At 50.2% G+C, this 16044-nt stretch overlaps 1 protein-coding gene across 2 annotated transcripts in view; it reads left to right on the forward strand.

Annotated features, from left to right (window-relative positions):
• LOC121273022 (serine/threonine-protein kinase MRCK alpha-like) overlaps nucleotides 1-16044 on the forward strand; it is a 66452-nt gene that overhangs the window by 17252 nt on the left and 33156 nt on the right. For both annotated transcript variants that reach the window (XM_041179960.1, XM_041179961.1), the window contains exons 2-10: nucleotides 4272-4363; nucleotides 5848-5931; nucleotides 7287-7382; nucleotides 8033-8181; nucleotides 8822-8915; nucleotides 9992-10192; nucleotides 11616-11864; nucleotides 12989-13068; nucleotides 15645-15778. In XM_041179960.1, the coding sequence (XP_041035894.1) occupies nucleotides 4272-4363; nucleotides 5848-5931; nucleotides 7287-7382; nucleotides 8033-8181; nucleotides 8822-8915; nucleotides 9992-10192; nucleotides 11616-11864; nucleotides 12989-13068; nucleotides 15645-15778 (1179 nt within the window). The remainder of the gene's footprint in view (nucleotides 1-4271; nucleotides 4364-5847; nucleotides 5932-7286; nucleotides 7383-8032; nucleotides 8182-8821; nucleotides 8916-9991; nucleotides 10193-11615; nucleotides 11865-12988; nucleotides 13069-15644; nucleotides 15779-16044) is intronic.

Below are 16044 nucleotides of genomic sequence, written 5' to 3' on the forward strand. Positions count from 1 at the left end.
GGCTGATGGATTTTATTTTGTTTCTCGGGCGCAAACACGCTTTTTGTACCTGAAATTGTTGTAACGCGTTGGATATAGAAGCAGGATGGAGGCAGCCTCCTTGCTTAGCGAGTTTAATCAGTCAGCACATGTCTGTGGAGACATGGAATGTAAACTGAGAGGGTTTGAGGTGCCCCACCCCGAACGCTGGCTTGCACAGAGAGAGAGAGATAGATAGAAAGCTGAGGTCAGAGGAAAGACTGTTGTGTTTTTTTTTTCTCTTGTAAAATATAATTTGGTTGCCACGGCAGCGATTGCGTGGTGATTGAGAGCTCGAGGTGGGAGTCATGGGGAGCATTCCCAGATCAGGAGCGGGTCCTCCCCCACCCTCTCTTGCTCTCTGTGTCAAAGTCATGGGTTCCAGCCCCACCCCAAAGTCTCGAATCCAGGCCAGCATTCCTGGTGCCAGTACTGAGGGAGTGCAGCACGGTCAAAGGTGCTGTCTTTCAAATGAGATATCACACAGACTCCTTGTTTGCCCTCTCGGGTGGATGGAACAAAAATGCCAAGGCCACCATTGGAAAAAGAGCAGGGAGGATTCCCCCGCAGTACCCTGGGCTAATATTTATCCCTGAATTATCATCACTTTTCTGAAACACACATAGTTTGCTCATTATCACATTGTTGTTTGTGGGACCTTGCTGTGCTTGAATTGGCTGCTGTGTTTCCTACAATTACAACAGTGGTGTAACGTGCTTCAGAATGTACTGTGGTGGTGAAAGGCCCTGTACCTTCCTTTCTTGTCCGTTCACAGGATGTGGGCATCGCTGGCTTGGCCCAGCATTTATTGCCCATCCCTAACTGCCCCTTGAGAAGGTGGTGGTGAGCTGGCTTCTTGAACCGCTGCAGTCCGTGTGGTCACACCCACAGTGCTGATGGGGAGGGAGTTCCAGGATTTTGACCCAGCGACAGTGAAGGAACGGCTGATATATTTCCAAGTCAGGATGTTGAGTGGCTTGAACCCATGTCCCCAGAGCATTGAGATAAAAGCAAAATACTGCGGATGCTGGAAATCTAGAACAAAAACAAAAATAGCTGGAAAACTCAGCAGGTGTAATAGCATCTGCGGAGAAGGATACAGTTGATGTTTTGAGTTCTGATGAAGGGTCATACGGACTAAGAAATATAGAAATGAGATGAAATATAAGCTGGTAGAGGGGGGTGGGACAGGTAGAGCTCGATAGCGGGCCATTGATAGCTGGAGGCCAAGTAGAGACTGCCAAAGATGTCATAGACAAAAGGACAAAGGGGTGTTGACAGTGGTGATATTATCTAAAGGATGTGCCAATGGGGACATTAAGGGTAACAAGCTAGTGGCAGATGGCCCTAGTGGGGGTGGGGTGGGGTGAAGGGATCGAAATGGGCTAAAAGGTGGAGATGAAACAATAGATTGAAATAAAATTAAAAATAGGTGGGAAAAGAAAAATATATTTGTAAATATATTTTTTACAAATATATTTTTCTTTTCCCACCTATTTTTACATTTATTTTGATCCATTGTTTCATTTCCACCTTTTAGCCCATTTCAAATCCCTTCCCCCCCACCCCACCCCCACTAGGGCCATCTGCCACTAGCTTGCTACCCTTAATGTCCCCATTGGCACATCCTTTAGATAATATCACCACCGTCAACACCCTTTTGTCTATGACATCTTTGGCAGTCTCTACTTGGCCTCCAGCTATCACTGGCCCCCTATCGAGCTCTACCTGTCCCACCCCCCTCTACCAGCTTATATTTCATCTCATTTCTATATTTCTTAGTTCTGATGAAGAGTCATATGGACTCAAAACGTCTACTGTATCCCTCTCCGCAGATACTGTTAGACCTGCTGAGTTTTTCCAGGTATTTTTGTTTTTTTTCCCCAGGGCGTTAGCCTGGGCCTCTGGATTACTAGTCTCCAGTGATGTTACCACTACACCATGGTCTCCCCTTCTTCAGCTGCTTCATCAATGACCTTCCCTCCATCATAAGGTCAGAAGTGGGGATGTTCGCTGATGATTGCACAATGTTCAGCACCATTCGCGACTCCTCAGATACTGAAGCAGTCCATGCTCATATGCACCAAGACCTGGATAACATTCAGGCTTGGGCTATAAGTGGAAGTAACATGTGCATCACAAAAGTGCCAGGCAATGATCATCTCCAACAAGGAAAAATCTAAACCTCGCCCTTTGTCATTCAATGGCATTACCATCGCTGAATCCCCCACTATCAACATCCTGGGTGTTACCATTGACCAGAAACTGAACTGGACCAGCCATATAAATACTGTGGGTACAAGAGCAGGTCAGAGGCTGGGAATCCTGCGATGACTAACTCACCTCCTGACTCCCCAAAGCCTGTCCACCATCTACAAGGCACAAGTCAGGAATGTGACGGAATATTCCCCACTTGCCTGGATGAGTACAGCTCCCACAGCACTCAAGAAGCTCAACACCATCCAGGACAAAGCAGCCTGTTTGATTGGCACCCCATCCAACACCTTCAACGTTTACTCCCTCCACCACCGATACACAGTGGCAGCAGTGTCTACCATCTACAAGATGCATTGCAGGAATTCACCAAGGCACCTTAGACAGTGCCTTCCAAACCCACGACCTCTACCACCTAAGACAAGGATAGCATAATTCATCGGAACGCCACCACCTGCAAGCTCCCCTCCAAGTCACTCACCATCCTGACTTGGAAATATATCGGCCGTTCATTCACTGTCACTGGGTCAAAATCCTGGAACTCCCTCCCTTACAGCACTGTGGGTGTACCTACACCACATGGACTGCAGCGGCTCAAGAAGGCAGCTCACCACCACCTTCTCAAGGGGCAATTAGGGATGGGCAACAAATGCTCACCTAGGCAATGATGTCCAGTCCCATTAAGAATTTAAAAAATGGTTGGTCCTAGGACACTACCCTGAGGAATTTCTGCAGTGATGTCCTGAGGTGATTGACCTCCCACAATCACAAACATGTTTCTTTGTGCTCGGTATGTCTCCAACCAGTGGAGGTTTTCCTCTCGATTCCCATTGACTCCAGTTTTGCTTGGGCTCCTTGATGCCACACTCTGTCAAGTGCTGCCTTGGTGTCAAGGGCAGTCATTCTCGCCTTGCCTCCTGAGCTCAGCACTTCTGTCCATGCTTGAACTAAGGCTTAAATGAGGTCAGGAGCTGAGTGACCCTGGCGGAACCCAAACTGGACGTCAGTGAGCAGGTTATTGCTGAGTAAGTGCCACTTGAGTGCACTGTCGATGATACCTTGCATCGCTTTGCCGATGATCAAGAGTAGACTGATGTGGTGGTAATTGGCCAGCTTGTATTTGTCCTGCTTTTGTGGACAGAGACATGCCTAAGCAATTTGCTACATTGCCGGGTAGATGTCTGTGTTATAGTTGTACTGGAACAGCTTGGCTAAGGGTGCAGATAGTACTGGATAGTCTTCAATACTATTGCCGGGATGTTGGCAGGGCCCCATAGCCTTTGCAGAATCTAGTGCCTTTAGCCGTCTCTTGATAGCATGTGGAGTGAATCAAGTTGGCCGAAGACCGGCATCTGCGATGCTGAGGGGATCTCACAAGGAGGCCGAGATGGATCATCCACTTGGCACCTCTGGGTGAAGATTGTTGCAAACGCTTCAGCCTTGCCCTTTGGACTGACGTGCTGGACTCTCCCATCACTGAGGGTGGGAACGTTTGTGAAACCTCCTCCAGATGGAAGTTTTTTTTTTAGCTTTTAATTCTTGAGGCAACACCTGCAGCACTGGAGCCACAACTTATAGGTTAATAGGCTAAAGAGCCAGAGGGGGAGATAAGGAGAATTTTTTTTCAATGCGCTAGGGTGTTACAATCTGAAAGGGCGATGGAAGCAGATTCAACAGTAACTTCCAAAAGGGGAATTGGATAAATACTTGAAGGGGAAAAAATTCCAGGCTATGGTAGAAAGAGCAGCAGGAGAATGGGGCTAATTGGATAGATCTTTCAAAGGGCTGGCACAGACACAATGGGCCAAATGGCCACCACCTTTGTTTTATAATTCTGTTCTCTGATGAGCCTTGATGGGGATTGTATCACAACCGCCTCTCTAATCACACTAGCCACCCTCCAGCACATCATCCCTTGAGGGATCAAGTGGCTATTCGACCTTCTAGGGATCACAGCCCCAGCTGCGATGCGCTCAGACTGGAAGATGTCAATATTTTTTCTTTGGTGTTTTGTTCTCTCTCTCCCTCTCTCTCTCCAGTCAGTCCCTTCGCCACGAAGCTCAAGGAGATGCGCCTCCAACGAGACGACTTCGAGATCCTGAAGGTCATCGGGCGCGGGGCTTTCGGTGAGGTGAGGGGGCAAAGGGTCAGGAACGAGGAACGGGGGATGGGGGCGAGTGCACTGGGCTTGAGGGGCAACGTCTGAGTCTCCGAGCTGCCCCACCTCCCACCTCGACTTGCTGTAGGTTCCCAGCTCTGTATTGGGCCTCTCCCCACCAGAGGCCTGGGTGCCTGACAATTCCCCTGGTCCTGTGCCCAGTGCTGAGCTCCCCTTGGGAGTGCAGGGGAAGGAAAGTTAGCTGCCAAGATGATCTGGACACACTGGCGGGGTTAATCACCGGATCGATGGAGTGGGATTAGACAAACTAACAAAGGCCACTATTATAGAGCAGGAACTGGCTGTTTCATTCCTGATTCATATCAGCAAGGAAACAACTTCAGTTTACTTTCAGATTGACTGACTGATCCTGTTCTGAGTTACAATGCTAACTAATTACTGATCGAAAGCTGGAGATAAAACAACACATCCTCTTCTATCTCTATCTGTCTGTGTCTCTGTCCTGTCAGGCCGCGATTTCGCTCTCACTTGATATCTCTCATGATATATCTTTTTTTTCTCTCTCTCTTTATCTGTCTCTGACTTTCACTGGGGTACGGATCCCCCACACACTGACTCTCACTAGGGTATGGGTCCACACACACTGACTCTCACTGGGGTACGGGTCCCACACACACTGACTCCCACTGGGGTACGGGTCCCACACACACTGACTCTCACTGGGGTACGGGTCCCACACACACTGACTCTCACTGGGGTACAGGTCCCACACACACCGACTCTCACTGGGGTGCAGGTCCCACACACACTGACTCTCAGTGGTGTACGGGTCCCACACACACTGACTCTCACTGGGGTACCGGTTCCCCACACACTGACTCTCACTGGGATACGGGTCCCACCCACACTGACTCTCACTGGGGTACAGGTCCCAGACAAACTGATTCTCACTGGGGTATGGATCCCACACAAACTGACACTCACTGGGGTATGGGTCCCACACACACTGACTCTCACTGGGGTATGGGTCCCACACACACTGACTCTCACTGGGGTACGGGTCCCACACACACTGACTCTCCACTGGGGTACGGGTCCAACACACACTGACTCTCACTGGGGTACGGGTCCCAGACAAACTGATTCTCACTGGGGTATGGATCCCACACAAACTGACTCTCACTGGGGTATGGATCCCACACAAACTGACTCTCACTGGGGTATGGATCCCACACACACTGATTCTCACCGGGGTACGGGTCCCACACGCACTGACTCTCACTGGGGTAGAGGATCTCTATTGTGAATGAGTTGATAAAGAGTGGAAGTCCTGATGTTTTAACCATGCTTAACCCAGATCGTCTGACAGCAAGCCTAGCCCCCGTTGCGGTTCTGTGTATGGGGGTCAGCAGGACGTTGGGTGGGGTATTGGGTGTGGGGAAGCGAGTAGGGGCCTGTGTCAGCATGTATAATGATTCTCATTTCCCATCCTCCAGGTTGCTGTGGTAAAACTAAAGAATTCGGAGCAAGTCTACGCGATGAAAATCCTTCACAAATGGGAGATGTTGAAGAGAGCGGAGGTTGGTAACCATGGCGATGGTGGCACCCCTGGCCCCCGGGAGGGGCAGGTTGGACTGAACTGGCCCCAGCCCAAGGATGGGAAAAATTCAACCACCTTCAGCAAATGTCGCTCGCTGTCTGGTCAAGGTCCCTTGTTGTTACTGCAACACGGAGACATGGGAGAAGCAACAGGACAGAACGATGGGAGGCGGGCCTGTGATTTACCCATCTCCCCCCCCACCCCACACACACACACACACACTAACACATATGGGGGCTGCAAACAAAGTGTGGTTGTTCCCCTTTTGTAGAGGAATCCTTTTGAAAAAATTGTTTTCAATTATGCGGGGCTCTGGCCATATTCCACACCTACTGCATCAGTTGGGATGATAAACCTGCAGTATCTGTACACTGGGTCATGGGGAGTCTGACATATGGAAAGCCCCTACACTCAGCTCAAAATCCTCCCCCCCACCCCCGGCCACCAAACTCCCCGCAATATAATTACAGTGGAAATATGCCAAATGGCCGTGGATTTTCAAGGCCAATGCCTTTTGTAATCATCAATTTTCTTCCTGGTTTATACAGGCTGATCTATTTTGTTAGAACTTCGGCACAGATTTATAGGCGAACCCAGCTTAGAAAGCTAGCGCAATCAAAGGAGAATCTGAAATATGACAGCAGCAAAGTCACAAATGAAATGCAAGTGCTTGTGCTCCGGGGGCCCTTCATCCTGCTCCTGGGTGACAGACCGATAAAAGTGTGATGCTGGCCTGCCCTTTTTGCCCCAGCGACGAGCGCAAAATCGCACAAGCAGCCTAAAAGCTGTTGTTAACAGGCTTTTTAATGGCCTCAAGTGGTCCTTGGTCAGCGGGCATGGTTCCGACTCCCGCCCATACCCGCCGACCTCAGTATTCCTCGCCTGCATGGTGGCGTAGGGACACACGCCCGTCATCGTCTCGCCGATGTTGCGTGCATTCGGGTTGGGCTTGTGCCCGGCAGAGCGCTGTAAGGTTCTGGCCTGAGTCTGTGATTCTCAGACACGCGCGCACGATGATGGAATGGAGGGGTGTTTGTGAATCGCCCTCTTCCCTTCACCCATACACATACACACGCGCGCTCTGTGGCGCCCCCCCGCCCGCGCTTTCCTTCCCCCACCCCCCCACCGGGCCACGTTCTGTGTCTCCCTCGCCTAGGCACAGCGATGGGACAGTGGGAAAAAGTCTGGAATATCAGGAGAAGTCAGGATGGCATCAGGGAATTTGGGGAGTTGGCCAGTGGACCGTTTTCCCAAATTCCCTTTCCCTGTTCCGATTAATGAGTGTCCCCACTTTTGTTGATATTCACAATTTTAACCCTTGAGCTTGCTTTACAGACAGCCTGTTTCCGGGAAGAGAGAGATATCCTGGTGAAAGGAGACAACCAGTGGATCACTACACTGCATTACGCCTTCCAGGATGAGCAGTACCTGGTGAGTCTGAGAACTTCAGCGTTCAATGGGGAAGTGGGGGATGTGGAGGTTGTTGGGGAGACATGGCAACAGAGAGGTGTGTATTCCACAAAGATGTCAGCTTGAATCAGTAGGGTATCACGCTCTCTTTCTTCTGAATCACCACTGCACTGCCAAGGGGTCTGTTCTGTGGAAGCACCACACTGTCGGAGGGTCTGTACTGAGGGAGCGCCACACTGTCGGAGGGTCAGTACTGAGGGAGTGCCGCACTGTCGGAGGGTCTGTACTGAGGGAGCACCGCACTGTGGGAGGGTCAGTACTGAGGGAGCGCCGCACTGTCGGAGGGTCAGTGCTGAGGGAGCGCCGCACTGTCGGAGGGTCAGTGCTGAGGGAGCGCCGCACTGTCGGAGGGTCAGTGCTGAGGGAGCACCGCACTGTCGGAGGGTCCGTACTGAGGGAGTGCTGCACTGTCGGAGGGTCAGTACGGAGAGAGTGCCGCACTGTCAGTGGGTCAGTGTTAAGGGAGTGCTGTACTTAGAAAAAAGAATTTAATTGGCTGTGAAGCACTTTTGGACATCCTGGTGAAAGGCACTAGAGAAATGTAATGTCTTTATTTCTGTTAACTGTGGCTCTTGAGCTGTCTGACCTTGCAATGTCACTTCATTCCTCAGTACCTGGTCATGGACTATTACATAGGGGGTGACCTGCTGACCCTGCTCAGTAAATTTGAGGATCGGCTTCCTGAAGATATGGCTCGTTTCTATGTCGCAGAAATGGTGTTGGCCATCCATTCAATCCATCAGCTCAACTATGTACACAGGTACAGAGTTCAGCCCGCTACAATGTTCCCATCAAACACTCCCAGGGCAGGTACAGCACGGGGTTAGATACAGAGTAAAGCTCCCTCTACACTGTCCCCATCAAACATTCCCAGGACAGGTACAGCACGGGGTTAGATACAGATTAAAGCTCCCTCTACACCGCCCCCATCAAACACTCCCAGGACAGGGTTAGATACAAAGTAAAGCTCCCTCTACACTGGCCCATCAAACACTCCCAGGACAGGTACAGCATGGGGTTGGATACAGAGTAAAGCTCCCTCTACACTGTCCCCATCAAACACTCCCAGGGCAGGTGCAGCACGGGGTTAGATACAAAGTAAAGCTCCCTCTACACTGTCCCCATCAAACACTCCCAGGACAGGTACAGCACGGGGTTAGATACAGAGTAAAGGTCCCTCTACACTGTCCCCATCAAACAGTCCCAGACAGGTACAGCACGGGGTTAGATACAGAGTAAACCTCTCTCTATGCTGTCCCCAAGGCATGTAGGTGAATTAGGATACAAATTAGCCTTTTGAGGGTGGAATGAGTTTGAGGGGCTGAATGGTCTGTTCACATCCTGGATTATGTCTTTAAATTGAGCAGCCAGTGGTTTAACATTGGGTCCCTGCTTTTCAGAGACATCAAACCAGACAATGTTTTAATTGATATGAATGGACATGTCAGGTTGGCCGACTTTGGATCCTGTCTCCAGCTCCGTCAGGACGGGACAGTAAGTACACACTACACCTTTCTGCTTATCATTCCTGTATCCCAACTATAACGCAGGACAGGAGATTCCTGATCCTGATCCAGACAAATCCTTCACTCTGAGCTCTAATCTCCCCCCTCACTCCCTGCACCCTTTAATATCCCACCCAGTCTAATCCCACTCTCCCCCTCATTCCCCGCACCCTTTAATATCCCACCCAGTCTAATCCCACTCTCACCCTCACTCCCCGCACCCTTTAATATCCCACCTAGTCTAATCCCACTCTCCCCCTCATTCCCCGCACCCTTTAATATCCCATCCAGTCTAATCCCACTCTTCCCCTCACTCCCCACGCCCTTTAATATCCCACCCAGTCTGATCCTACTCTCCCCTCACTCACCACACACTTTAATATCCCACTCAGTCTAATCCCACTCTCCCCCTCACTCCCCGCACCCTTTAATATCCCACCCAGTCTAATCCCACTCTCCCCCTCACTCCCCACGCCCTTTAATATCCCACTCAATCTAATCCCACTCTCCGCCTCACTCCCCACACCCCTTAATATCCCACCCAGTCTAATCCCACTCTCCCCCTCACTCCCCGCACCCTTTAATATCCCACCCAATCTAATCCCACTCTCCGCCTCACTCCCCACACCCTTTAATATCCCACCCAATCTAATCCCACTCTCTGCCTCACTCCCCACACGCCTTAATATTCCACCCAGTCTAATCCCACTCTCCCCCTCACACCCCGCACCCTTTAATATCCCACCCAGTATAATCCCACTCTCCCCCTCACTCCCCACGCCCTTTAATATCCCACCCAGTCTAATCCCACTCTCCTCCTCACTCCCTGCACCCTTTAATATCCCACCCAGTCTAATCTCACTCTCCCCCTCACACTCTGCACCCTTTAATATCCCACCCAGTCTAATCCCACTCTCCCCCTCACACCCCCACATCCTTTAGTATTTTCCCTTCCCAAGTGACTCTCCAACTCTCTTTGAAAGGACTTCACTGAACAATTTTGCGATGAGGGAGAGCCATTTACAGTTTTGTCCCCTCACATCCGAGGTCTTTTCTCTGTGCCAGGTCGAAACCTCGGTGGCCGTGGGAACGCCGGATTACATCTCCCCGGAGATCCTGCAGGCGATGGAGGACGGCAAGGGCAAGTACGGTTTGGAGTGTGACTGGTGGTCCCTGGGGGTCTGTATGTATGAGCTGCTGTTTGGAGAGACCCCTTTCTACGCAGAGTCCCTGGTGGAGACTTACGGCAAAATCATGAACCACAAGGTATGCAGCAGCAGACGAGGCACAATTCCTTAAATTGGGAATGCTTGGAGCAATAACTGGGCTATATGGAATCATAAATGGGGTTATCTGGATATGGGTAATAATTGGGAATAGATTAATCAGTTTGGAGATGAAATATGGATATAAGTTGAGGTAATGCGCGGTACAAGATCTTCAGTCTTTTTTTATTCATTCATAGGATGTGGCATCACTGGAAAGGCCCAGCACTTGTTGCCTATCCCTAACTGCCCTTTGAGAAGGTGGTGAGCCGCCTTCTTGAACCGCTGCAGTCCGTGTGGTGTGGGTGCACCCACAGTGCCGTTAGGGAGGGAGTTCCAGGGTTTTGGCCAAATGACAATGGGATTCTCTCTCAAGACTCCTCGGGCAAATCTGATCTCTCCTGTTTTGACGTTGACACTCTGTGTGCTGATTCCTGGAAGCTTGTCCACCATCTGCAAGGCACGAATCAGGAGTGCGATGCAATATTCTCCACTTGCCTGGATGGGTGAAGCTCCAACAACACAACACCTGGGACAAAGCAGCCCCGCTTGATTGGCACCTTGATCCACCACCTTCAACATTCACTCCCTCCACCACCGACGCACAGTGGCAGCAGTGTGTGTACCATCTACGAGATGCACTGCAGCAACTCACCAAGGCTCCTTCGACAGCACCTTCCCAACCTTCGACCTCTACCACACCTAGAAGGACAAGGGCAACAGATGCCTGGGAACACCGCCACTAAGCCACACACTTTGCTGATTTGAAACTATATTCCTTATATTCTTTCATGGGATTTGGCCATCACTGGTGAGGACAGCTTTTATTGCCCATCCCTAATTGCCCTTGAGAAGGTGGTGGTGAGCTACCTTGAGCCGCTGCTGTCCCTGTGGTGTAGGTACACCCACAGCGCTGTTAGGGAGGGGCTTCCAGGATTTTGATTGGACGATAGTGGGATTCCCTCCCAAACCTTCTCTACCTCACTTTCCTCCCTTAAGACACTCCCTCAAATCTACCTCTTTGACAAAGCTTTTGGTCATCTGACCGAAGGTGGCTCAGTGTCAAACCTTGTTTGATAATGTTCCTGTGAAGCACTTTGGGATGTTTCATTTATGTTAAAGGCATTATATAAATATAGCTTGTTGTTGAAACACCCCAATCACTTTCACCAAAGGATCAGGAAAGATCATCGTAAATTGTTTGGGCTTGTTTTGTTTGTGTGGTTTTATGGGGACTGAGAAACATGCAACGGCCGGACAGGGACCCTCATGTTATAAGTCTGACGCTCTACTGGCTGAGCTATCCAGGCTTTCATTTGAAGGCCTGATATAAAGTTAAGTTGTTGTTGGCCTGTTGGGAATCCCATGCCTCTGATATCAACTCGCCCTCCTGCCTTTTTTTATCTCCCTCCGACCCCCTGCAGGACAAGCTGACATTCCCGCCGGATGTCAGTGATGTGTCAGAGGCTGCCCGGGACCTGATCGCCAGGCTGGTCTGCAGCAAGGACAAGCGCCTGGGCCAGGCGGGCATCGGCGACCTGCAGGAGCACCCGTTCTTCGCCGGCATCGACTGGCACCGCATCCGCGACCTCCCCCCACCCTACATCCCTGAGGTCACCAGCCCCTCCGACACATCCAACTTCGACGTGGACGATGATGTGCTCAAGACGGCGGTGAGTCATGGCGCGACGTGGTGAGGGCAGGCCCGGCCAAGCGTAGGTGACCGGGAGTTGGACACCCAACCCCGTTGGACAACAGCCTGCGTTTATATAGCGCCGTTAACGCAGAGCCACGCGAGAGATTGAGACGGGTGGTCAAAGGTTTGGTCAGCGATGTAATTAACAAATAGGAGTAGCAGTAGGGCCATTCAGCCCCTCAAGCCTGCTCTGCCGTTCAGTAAGATCACGGTCATTCTTCCATCTGAAATCCACTTTCTTGCCTATCCCTTAATTGCCTCAGTACCTAATTCTACTACTTCGCAGAGTTAATCTTTCAAGTTTGTATGACTCTTCTCTTGAAGAAGAGTTATACGGACTCGAACCGTTAACTCTTTCTCTGTCCACAGATGCTGCCAAACCTGGTGAGCTTTTGCAGCATTTTCTATTTTTATTTCAGATTTCCAGCATCCACAGTATTCTGCATTTATCATAGACTGAGCTTTACTCTGTATCTAACCCCGTGCTGTACCTGCCCTGGGAGTGTTTGATGGGGACAGTGTAGAGGGAGATTTACTCTGTATCTAACCCCGTGCTGTACCTGCCCTGGGAGTGTTTGATGGGGACAGTGTAGAGGGTGCTTTATTCTGTATCTAACCCCGTGCTGTACCTGCCCTGGGAGTGTTTGATGGGGACAGTGTAGAGGGAGCTTTACTCTGTATCTAACCCCGTGCTGTACCTGCCCTGGGAGTGTTTGATGGGGACAGTGTAGAGGGAGCTTTACTCCGTATCTAACCCCGTGCTGTACCTGCCCTGGGAGTGTTTGATGGGGACGGTGTAGAGGGAGCTTTACTCTGTATCTAACCCCGTGCTGTACCTGCCCTGGGAGTGTTTGATGGGGACGGTGTAGAGGGAGCTTTACTCTGTATCTAACCCCGTGCTGTACCTGCCCTGAGAGTGTTTGATGGGGACGGTGTAGAGGGAGCTTTACTCTGTATCTAACCCCGTGCTGTACCTGTCCTGGGAGTGTTTTGCGCTGTGGATGTGTTTTTTTCCACACACTAATTAATCCCATACTGATATGAGATACTGTCATTCTGCCTCTTTAAGGGGTCTGTAAATGTGATGTTTGTGTGTTTCAGGACTCAGCCCCTCCTCCCAGCCGAGGTGCTTTTTCTGGACTCCACCTTCCCTTTGTTGGATTCACCTACACCTCCAACTGGTGAGTGAAAACCGAGGCAGAAATCGAGTCTCCTCAAGCCAGGATTGACAGCCCCTGTGGCAACTTCAGGCAAATCTCATCTCTCCTGTTTTAACATTGACACTCTTGTGTGTTGACTCCCGGAAGCCTGTCCACCATCTACAAGGCACTAGTCACGAGTGTGGTGGAATACTCCCCACTTGCCTGGATGAGTGCAGCGCCCACAACACTCAAGAAGCTCCACACCATCCAGGACAAAGCAGCCCCGCTTGATCGGCACCCCATCCACTACCTTCAACATTCACTCTGTCCAACGCCGATGCACAGTAGCAGCAGTGTGTGTACCATCTACAAATGCACTGCAGCAACTCACCAAGGCTCCTTCAACAGCACCTTCCAAACCCATGACCTCTATCAGCTAGAAGGATAAGGGCAAAAGATGCATGGGAACACCACCATGGGAAGCCACACACTTTCCTGAATTGAGACTATATTTTTGTATTCATTCACGGGATGTGGGCTTCGCTGGCTGGGCCCAGCATTTATTGCCCATCCCTAATTGCCCCTTGAGAAGGTGGGGGTGAGCTGCCTTCTTGAACTGCTGCAGTCTGGTGTAGGTACACCCACAGTGCTGTTAGGGAGGGACTTCCTGGATTTTGACCCAGCGACAGTGAAGGAATGGCAATATAGTTCCAAGTCAGGATGGTGACTGACTTGGAGAGGAACTTGCAGGTGTTCCTAAGTATCTGCTGCCCTTGCCCTTTTTGCTGGTAGGGTTGCAGTTTGGGAAGGTGCTGTCGAAGGAGCCTTGGTGAGTTGCTGTTGTGCATCTTGTAGGTGATACACACTGCTGCTACTGTGCATCAGCGGCAGAGGGAGTGAATGTTTAAGCTGGCGGATGGGAGAGCAGATTAAGTGGGCTGCTTTGTCCTGGATGGTGTAAAGCTCCTTGAGTGCTGTTGGAGCTGCACTCATCCAGGCAAATGGAAACTATTCCATCACACTCCTGACTTGTGCCTTGTAGATGGTAGAGAGACTTTGAGTCAAGAGGTATGTTACTCACTGCAGAATTCTCAGCCTCTGACCTGATCTTGTAGCCATAATATTTATATGGCTGGTCCAGCTCAGTTTCTGGTCAATGGTAACCCCTAGGATGTTGATAGTGGAGGACTTAGTGATGCTAAGGCCATTGAATGTCCAAAGGAGACAGTTGGATTCTCTCTTGTGGAGATAGTCATTGCCTGGCACTTGTGTGGTATGAATATTACTTGCCACTTATAGCCGAAACCTGAATGTTATCTTACTGCATATGGATATGGGCTGCTTCAGTATCTGTGGAGTCGCGAACATTGTGCAATCATCAACGAACATCCCCACTTCTGACCTTATGATAGAAGGAAGGTCATCGATGAAGCAGCTGAAGGTTGTTGGGCCTAGGACACTACCCTGAGGAACTCCTGCAGTGATGTCCTGGAGCTGAGATAATTGACCTCCAACAACCACAACCATCTTCCTTTGTGCTCAGTATGACTCCAGCCAGTGGAGAATTTTCCCCCGATTTCGATTGACACCAGTTTTGCCAGTGCTTCTTGATGCCACACTCTTTCAAATGCTGCATCGATGTCAGGGGCAGTCACACTCACCTCACCTCAGGAGTTCAGCTCTTTTGTCCAAGTTTGGACTAAGGCTGTGATGAGGTCAGGAGCTGAGTGGCCCTGGTGGATCCCAAACTGAGCGTCAGTGGGGAGGTTATTGCTGAGCAAGTGCCACTTAATAGCACTGTCGACGCCCCTTCCCATAATTTTGCTGATGATGGAGAGTAGACTGATGGGGCGGTAATTAACCAGGTTGGATTTGTCCTGCTTTTTGTGGACAGGACATACCTGGGCAATTTTCCAAAATGCCAAGTAGATGCCAGTGTTATAGCTGTACTGGAACAGCTTGGCTTGGGGTGTGGCAAGTTCTTGAGCACAAGTCTTCAATACTTTTGCTGGAATGTTGTCAGGGCCCATTGCCTTTGCAATATCCAGAGCCTTCAGCCATTTCTTGATATCACCTGTCAGCATCACAGAAGCCAATCCTCAGCCAATTCGATTCACTCCACGAGATATCAAGAAACGGTTGAAGGCGCTGGATATTGAAAAGGCTATATGGGCCCTGACAACATTCCAGCAATAGTACTGAAGACTTCTGCTCCAGAAGTAGCTGTGCGCTTGACCATGTTGTTCCAGTACAGCTGCAACACGAGCTTCTACCCGGCTATGTGAAAGATCGCCCAGGTATGTCCTGTACACACAAAGCAGGACAAATCCAACCCGGCCAATGAGCATTTGCCTTCGCAGTCACCCTTCCCCCACTGTCGTTGGGCCAAAAACCCCTAACAGTACTGTGGGTGTACCTACACCACGTGGACTGCAGCGGTTCAAGAAGGCGGCTCACCACCACCTTCTCAAGGGGCAATTAGGGATGGGCAACAAATTCTGACCTTGCCAGCGACGAATGTACCCCAAGGCTAATTACGTAACAGAATAAAAAGCTGTGTTTGCGTTGTGTTTGGGCTTCATGCTTCATGTGACAGGTTTCTGCATCTCCACCAGCTCACTGTCTGACCGGGGTTGTTTGAAGGGCAGCCAGGGCCCTACGTCACTGGACAGTCGGGAAACCGAAGCATTTGAGAAGAAGATAAAGCAGCTGGAGATTGACAAGAGGGAACTGAACTGTAAACTTCAAGGTGAGACTTAGATATAGGAATCTATTTATTAATGGTCACCATTTTAATTTGAACTTGTTAATGGTTGAAGCTTGCTTGGAAAAACCAAAGCAGATTGCCAAAGTTTGGATATGAATACCAGACTCTTTTGGTATCCGGGCGTGAGTTATGGACTGGAAACGAACCAAAAGGTTTGGGTTAGTTTATATAGAGAGTGACAGATACCTGGGAAATACCAGGCTGGAATCTACTCGAGGGGATTGGATGGTTTATAGTGAAACATTCAC

This window comes from Carcharodon carcharias, chromosome 37 (genome assembly GCF_017639515.1).
Source record: "Carcharodon carcharias isolate sCarCar2 chromosome 37, sCarCar2.pri, whole genome shotgun sequence".
Lineage (NCBI taxonomy): Eukaryota > Metazoa > Chordata > Chondrichthyes > Lamniformes > Lamnidae > Carcharodon > Carcharodon carcharias.